Source organism: Pygoscelis adeliae, unplaced genomic scaffold (genome assembly GCF_000699105.1).
Source record: "Pygoscelis adeliae isolate BGI_AS28 unplaced genomic scaffold, ASM69910v1 Scaffold212, whole genome shotgun sequence".
Classification (NCBI taxonomy): domain Eukaryota; kingdom Metazoa; phylum Chordata; class Aves; order Sphenisciformes; family Spheniscidae; genus Pygoscelis; species Pygoscelis adeliae.
Window position 1 is genome coordinate 673,092 of NW_008824235.1, and position 8,356 is coordinate 681,447.

The 8,356-nt window shown below is 39.5% G+C and overlaps 1 protein-coding gene across 3 annotated transcripts in view; it reads right to left on the bottom strand.

Moving 5' to 3' along the window:
* GULP1 (GULP, engulfment adaptor PTB domain containing 1) overlaps positions 1 to 8,356 on the bottom strand; it is a 157,713-nt gene that overhangs the window by 8,477 nt on the left and 140,880 nt on the right. For all 3 annotated transcript variants that reach the window (XM_009334981.1, XM_009334982.1, XM_009334980.1), the window contains one exon: positions 3,987 to 4,081. In XM_009334981.1, coding sequence (XP_009333256.1) covers positions 3,987 to 4,081 — 95 coding nt within the window. The remainder of the gene's footprint in view (positions 1 to 3,986; positions 4,082 to 8,356) is intronic.

The following is an 8,356-nucleotide window of genomic DNA, read 5'->3' on the forward strand; positions in this document are numbered from 1 at the left end:
CCTCATTATTGTTTGGTGCCACCTGCAGAGCCTCATACCTATTATGCAAAGGCACATGGGAAAGTGGGGTAGTCACAGAGGAGACGTGCCTGCTGCGCCAGGCAGGAACTTGTGGTTGTTGCCCCCTATCCCTTAAGTCACTGGTGGAGAGAGGATAGGGAATCCTCCGTATTATGCATCCTGTCTGCCTGTTGGGCCTGTCCCAGGGAAGGTAGGGTGCAATTCCAGTAGTCTCTCTCTCTCTTCCCGATACTCCTCAACCTACTCACCTCCTCCTGGAGCTCCGTCACTAAGCAGAGGAGTTCCTCTACCTGGGCACACCTCCTACAGGTGTGCTCACTGCTGCTGTCCAATACTGGTATAAGAGTAGGGCACATCCTGCAGCCTGACACCTGGGTGGCAGCGTGTTCCCACCGGAGCTCTGTCTGGGAAGCTGCGTGCGTTGTGGTGGGTGCAGAGCTTAAGCGCCCTTCCTGCATGCCCCTCCATGCGAACTGCTGCGCCACGCCCTTGCTGAGGCACCATGCCCTGTCTGCCCACCCTGCTCACAGCGCTTCTGGTCACCAGCGCTCCCCAAGGGCTTCTTTTATACATGTGGGGGGGCTTGCCTGCCATTGCTCGTGGCCCTGCCCAGGTCTTGTCAGCCACTGCCGCACGAGCTGCAGGTTCCCAGCAGGTGTCTCAGCTCCCCCTGAGGTTCCCCCAGTTCAGGAAACCCCCCTGTGCACCGTGCTAGAGCGCTCTGCTGCTGATAGTGCCGGCACCAGAGCTGCTTGCCCTGGCGAGGTTGGATAGTCATCAGAGAGGCCTGAGCTGTAAAAGTCACATCTCAGCACATTTGAGTTTTGAGCTCTCCAAAAAGATCAACAGAGATTGGACTGAGAAATGGAATAGAAAGAGCTTAAGTGTGAAATTTGGGTCCTCACTAAAGTTTAAACATAAAAACGTTCCCCCAGAAGTCAGGGAACTTTATCTGATCTCATTAAGTTCAGAATATCAGATGCAAAGGAAAAGCACCCACTACTTAAGAGTTTATTATCCAACACCTCTTCTGCTGTGCTGTGATCTCCTCTCCCACTTTGCTTACACATCACCTTCCAATGCACGCATAGGCTGAGACAGCTTTTCTGCAGACTGGGGCATGTTTGCTGAGGCATCTGACATAGCTCTACACAAGAAATAGCATAGAGTCTGGACTGAGCTGCTCCAACCAGGCTGTCACTGCCTGGCGCCAAGGCAGCTTGCTTGCCACTCTGAGTGTAAGATAAACTGCATTTAATGCCCCCTCAGAATAAGTTTATATTGTGAACTGTTAAATGTGTTTGTAAACAACTTACCTTTATATACTTAATGGAATACATATTTACTGAAACTCAGGCTGTGCTATCATAATGTGAAGATAAGAGATTCCTTCACTTTGTATTCCAGAGAAGGAAAGAAGCCTACATTCTTCTTTCCTGTTTCTTAATGTTAGATTTCCCAGAGGACATTACATGTTCTGTGGTTTTACCTTTTGTAGGTCTGTTCCACCTTCCTTCTTATAGGCTGTGTATCTAACAGCTGCTGACTTCTAACACCGTTATCTTTTGCTCATTGCAAGTTTTAAAATAATTATTTCCAATTAAAAACACATTCACAAATGTGACTGTACTAACACAAAATTCTATGTATCAAAGGTTTTGCTTAAACCATTTCACTAATGACAATCCGATGATGAAAATTGGAGATTTCACTAGTACACATGGAAAACAAACAGCAATGAAAATGAAGGCTTATTATTAGCAGATAAGACAGACTAAAGAAAACTAAAATCAGCTGTCCCTACCTTAAAAATTATAGGCCCCTAAAAATTAAAATTGTCCTGACTTAAGAGTTGTATATATAAAATATAAATCTTATAAGTTTTTATATTTATATATATGTACACACATATGCATAAACACACCAGACACGAGCACATGCACACTTTAATTGCAAATGCTTTAAATACCATTATTAAAATATGATATACCAACCATCGCTGACGCTAGGCACCCAGGAAAGCACAAGAAGATAAAAGAGATATTAAGAAAAACAAGTTTCAATCTGTATTTTGCACCAACCACCTAGTAAAATAACTGCATATAGCTTTTGCTTTGGCCGAAGAATATTTTTTTTTTCATAACCTGTCAGCTTTACTTGTTCTCAATTGGATTATACATGAATAAGTTTTGTGCCTACATAAAGACCCACAGATTAATTTTCAGTGAAAGTGTCAGGGTATGCTAAGACTGGTATGCTAGACTCTAACTGTAAGACTAGTTTAAAAAGCAGATTAAAAAGTTGGAAAAACTAGAATATGTATGTGCAGGGGGGAATACCTGACCAATGCAATATTCTTCGCAATAGGACATAGTAAGGACCTGACGTTTGGGGGTTTTGTTATTGGTTGGTTGACTGCTTTTTTAGGTCAAGAGAGAACAAACAATGATGTGAGTTTTTCATTTATGAATTCGAAAATCTTTGATAAAGGTTTCTACTGTTCCATTCACTGATGTTTTGTGAGTTAACACTTTGCAGCCTTATATGCTAACAATATAAAATTTTGCCAAAATATTACCTGTATTAAGAACTCTTAGTGTGTGACATTTAGCTACAGTCACAGGATTCTTCCTAGTATCCACAGATACTACAGTATACTTTTTCCTAAAATGGGCTATACGCAATGGAAACACTGATATGTATCAATGTGAGGTGCTAAAGGATTTGGTTTTGTTGTGCTAAAGGGCTTGATAACAACATTATAGCATTCACAAAACACAAGCATTTTTACCGGAATTGCAAAGAAGCCCCAGTTTTGGCTTTTAGGTGCTATCTGAAATTATATGGGCCAGAGTACAGGTGAGCAGGAATCTTATTTTCTTACTTCACAGAGAGTGAAGTTTGCCAGTGGCACCATCCTAAACTGACATGGAAAATGAAATTTCACAATGAATAGGAATTCAAAAATTTTACTTAGGTAAATTAAACAGTATTTAAATCTTATTTCAGCCATTTTGAAATGTTTCTGCTGCTCTCCAGGCAGAAGAGAGGAAGAACTGAAGGAGCCCGAGAGCTAGCTCTCTTGGACTTTGTGGGCTCTCGAGATATAAGAGGGCTGGAAGCCCTGGGAACACTTTCTGCTGAGGAGCCAGGATCCTAGAAATTCAAGTTCCCAGTATTTTCAGCCTTCCATTTTGCTGGCAGGCTGCGGAAAAAATACAGATAAGCAAGCTGGCAAGGAACTAGCAGTTTGGAAAGTCTGAATGAAGAAAGTGATTCATTCCAAAACTTGAAGGCTTTCTCCTGGAATTGCTTCAAAATTGGGTCAATAACTGAACAGATACTGTTGAGTGTTTCAGAATCAACAAACATTTTCTGATAAAAACACATCAGTTCAGAATTCTTGAATCAATGCTCAATAGTTTAATTGTCCCAGAGTGCCATAGTCATATATAGCTATTTTTAAAGGCCGCAGAAAATTGCCATGGCCCCTTAAGCACACACTTTGCCTATGCCAATGCTATGGAAAACCAGACTAATGGCACTAAAGGGAAGATCAGGGCATAGCAGGGTGGTGGTGATTGCTGGAACTGAAGAGTAACAGCATCAGTGCACCTGTAGGGCTCTCGCCTCAGCTCTCTTTTTTAGCTTGCTCAGTCCCTTCCCAGGCAAGAGCAGCAGTATCCGTTTTGATTACATTGCTGATAAACCCTAAATCAGTGCAGGTGTCTGTATTAATACCATGGGCTAACATTTGTAAGGATCTTCAGGCAGACAAATTCAAACTCCAACTCAAAAGACCATGAGCTATACTTACAAAAGGAATAGTCAGAAATAGGTGGAGTTTTTTTCCCCATGTATTTGTGTGTGCAGTCTGGAATATATTTTCAGAATACTGTAGATATGTATTTCAAGAACATTCATGCAGCCATAGAAAACTGCATAATTGATAACCCAATAGTTACCTGCATCTCGTCTAGTTTGGACTGAATGTCTGGAGGGAAATCTCCTGCTCCGCAGCTAAAAGGGTCAAAAGGTTCTGCTCCAAAAAGGTCTCTCTCTGGAACAACAGAAAAGTGAGTCACTGAGAGAAAATGTATGGGCTACAACAATAGCTCTTTGAAAAACTTGGCTTACATCTCCTTACAAGCTGAATAATAGCACCTCCAGATATGCAACTGATTAACCACAACTTTTAACATCCAAATTTGAAAGCCACGTCTTGATTAGTTTTCCAAAGTTTAAAACTCAATTTTTTTTCCCAAGAACACCATCAACTTCTGTTTAAGCCTCTACTTAGCTTTCATTAATGCTTGTGACTTCTAGAGGAATTTTAGGGATCCGATGACAAGAAGTTCCAATTTGAACAGGGCATCTCCTACTGAAGTGCGCTCTGGAATCGGTGTGTATAGGTGTTTCACAAATGAGGAGGGAACAAGTGGACATCAGTTGTCAAATTTCATCTTAACATTATGTCAGAAACATATTCTTGCAATCAACCTAGCCTTCATGTCCCCTGTCTGCCAATTCTTACCATCTGGTTAAGGACATCTTTAAACAACTACCCTTACTCATGGAAGGTAAGGCCTACATTTAACAGAGTTCCTCAATGCACAGCTGATAGTAAGTAAAACTAATTGTCAGGGTTTTAAAATCTTGGGTAAGATCAAGTCAAGAAGGAACAAATGAAAAAAGCACAGAACCATGAAAGGTCACTTACCCTAAAATGCCACTAAATCTGGATCCATAAATAGAATGATTGCAAATTTCTCTCTGTCAATACCATACAGTTTCTCACTTTTTCTTAACTGTAGTATGCTTTCTAGCAGTCAGGGGTTTTTTTTGTTTGTTTCTTTTTTGTCTGGACGAGAAGAAACACCTCCAATACATTTTTTTTCTTACTAGAACAGTGTAAGGCTAGTTCTTCACATCTTACAGCCCAAATATTTTGGGTTGGTTTTTTTTGTTTGTTTGTTTTTTTCTTCTCAGTAATGGGATTTTTTTTCTCTTTACACATAATGGTGCCATCTATAAAGACTTTTTCTATGGCACATTGGATTGAACTAAACCAGTAAGAAAATCATTTTGCTAATCCAACCCAACCACACTGATTGCAAAATTTACAGAACCAAGTTAATAAAATCTTGTCACTGGTGGAGAGAAAATTAAAACCATATCCTGTCTCCTAACTTTCATGGTTGTCCAGCAAGAAACCTGGTAAGCATACTACCTACCTTAAAGCAATGTTAGCTTAAGAGCATGAGAGTAAAAGGGGCCATTAGTATCTTCGAAATGACTAGATAGTTTTCTGGTTAAGCACAAAATTTTACCCTTAACATCCAAGATATGGAAGCTGACAACTGACTACTTGACACAAAATCCATGTTGCAGTGTTACCTGTCATCTTATCAATGCTGAATATCGTGCATAAAGCTAAATAAATGTCTTTATTTTGGCCTCCTTTGAGTCAGAGTTTTAGACCTGTACTTGTCTAGGCTCTTCATCATTTTATTGTGTGTGTCAGTCTCCACGGGTTTTGACCTAATCATTTAGGTATTATCAAGCTGCACAATAAGCATTTTAAATAATTAGCAGCTACCAGCATTCATTCCCATAATAAATTACAGAAACAAGCAGGAACTTGATTAATTACATATTTCAAAAACTGTGGCTAAAAAGCTACAAACTGTCACATGGGATCAGGAGATGGCCCAGATCGGAGAGCCTTATTCCAAAAGCCCACTCGAGCCAAAAAAAAAAAAATTCTAGCCTTTCCTGGCAGAGGCAGACCACCTGCATGCAAAAGAGACTTTAACTAGGATAATCTAATGTAAAAATTAAGATCTATCTCATCCCTTGCCTCTTTCACAGCCAAAATGGGTCTGCTCCAGTATAACCAGTGTCCTTACATGCTCCGACGCTCCTACCAAGTAACCTTCAGATGTGTAGCAGCTTTGACTTTCAATCTAACCTCTATGGGCAGAAAGCAATTATGCTTTATGCTCCTCCTAAGTCTATTTGTTCATTATGTAGGTCCATTTTCTTTCTCTCTTCCCCCCCGCCCCAGGTTCTTTTTACCCTTAAAAGGAGCCAACAGTTTTCTGTGTGGTCAGACAGCTAAAAGGAGCCAGTTTCAACACCAAGCCTTAGCAAACATTCGAGGAATGTATTTAGGACAGAACAGTAAAGAACACAACTTCTGCATTTCTCAGTACTGAAATATGACTTATCACTATTTTTGAAAGCAGGTATTTTGTACGCTATTATGGATCTCTCATTCATACCTTATTATTGGGCTTTTGTTAATGACAGCACTTCTGAGCTCATTTGCAGGAGGAATGGCAGGAGCTTTAGCTCCTTTAATGTCACCTGCCTTCAGGTGAAGGATTACTTCATTTCTATTGTTATTCAAGGCAGCCTTCAAAGTTAAACTGGGTGTAACTTATTCTAAGTGACAGAGCCCAATAAACCCCGTACAGAATAAAATTCAAAACAGAGAAGTATTTCCTAGCTGAGTTTCTATGAAAAATTATTTTGGGAACTACTTCTATTATAACTTGTTAACCATTTCAGCAAACTGGCTGAAAAAGTCCATAGTACAACTGCTTTTCTGCACTTAAAGTCTGTGTGTTATTTGAGAGATGGCACTGCTAAGAGTCAGGGAAGGATAAAGTTCCATGAAATATTTTCAATAGCATCATCAGTATTTCTCTTTTGAACAGAAGCTGAAGAACATGTGGAAACTGGACAAATACTAAAATTTAGTCACTGCAGATCTGCACTATTGCATGGGATCTCCATAAACTTATCTGTTGGTGTTCACGCCACTGCTCACAGGGGGGCTGCTTCTTAGCAGAGATGGGATAAATCAGTAATTTTTCATTTCAGGCTAGAGTATTTGCGTAAAGATTAACTATAACAAGAATATCTTGCCTGGCACACTCCCCAGAATAATCGTAGCATAGACAGGCATTTCTTTCTCCAATACATAGCAACCAGTAAGCCTTTGAAAATGATCCTTTCAAACAGAACATATGATTTCCTTTCCCTTTTCCATTAGTTTCTGGATGGAAATAAATTCACAGCTTGGGAAATCGACCAACAAATTCAAAACCATGAAATGTTGATGTTTTACATCCGCAACTCAAACCACAGAAGACATGAACAGGTAATAAATTCTTGTTTCTGTGACCTATCTGACATTCAGGACAAGAAACACGTAATACTGGAAAGCAGCAACCTCTGTAACAAACTCAAAGCTAGCAATTACCAAACAAAACTACAAATAATTGGCTTTTCTGCTGCATTTTGCATCCCAATCTTCTTTACCTTAGCTATCATCCAGGCACAGAGTTATGCTGATATATGCTTTCCCCAGTTATGTCCTGGAGCAGATGTGGTGATAAATAAAAATTAACCACACTGAAGACAAGCACCCAAGAAAACATTTGGAATAAGCTGGGTAGTGAAGTCCAGGAAGCTTTTCCCTTAGCTGCAGGCTACTCCATCTTTTTTCTTTTGGCATTATTACAGCATAAAAAATGGTTCCACCATTATTCTGACAACAGACTCTTAAATATCTCTGGAAAGATAGCATCTTGGAGCAGATTTCTACATCTGCCAGTTGTGACCCTGGATTGTGCAAGATACATTTGAGTGAAATAAAACGTTGACCAATTTGATAGAGGATGTTGCTCTCCAGTTCTTTTCCAAGATATGACAATTATGCTATGCCAACAAGAAACACAAATAAATTCCTCTTTTAATTAATTAAAATTAATACATGAATTCTGTCCTTTAAGATAACTTTCAAGAACATTTGCAATCCTTTACTCCATGAGGAAGCAGCAGCATGGTCTTTAACATTGCATTTTTGGTTGCACTAACTATGCATTGGTCAATTGTTCAATTAAGCAATTACTATACTGGGCTGCAATGTTTATGTTTAGCCTGCAAGCTGGTTACTGCAAACTTAGTGTTAAAAGAAGTATTTCTCAGCAGCATTTTGAGTAGAAATACAATTCTGGAAAGGGCTTTTGTTTTGGAAAGAATCACTTTTTTGCAATTATTACCTAAAGAGACACCACAGATTTGTCCAATCTGCAACTTCCTGTCCAAAAAATCATGCAATTTTCTCCTTTAAAATAGGTAAAAACAATCTATTTGCTATCACTGATATACCCAGTAGTAAGCAGACATTTACTGAGAAGCCATATTGGTATAATGTTGAATAAGAACTCAAAATTTCAAGAAACTTCTCCCTTTTTTAAAGCTTAAATGCTTTGGAGATAACTGCCTTTCCGAGAAAAGGTCAGTATTGTACTCTTCCAGTATT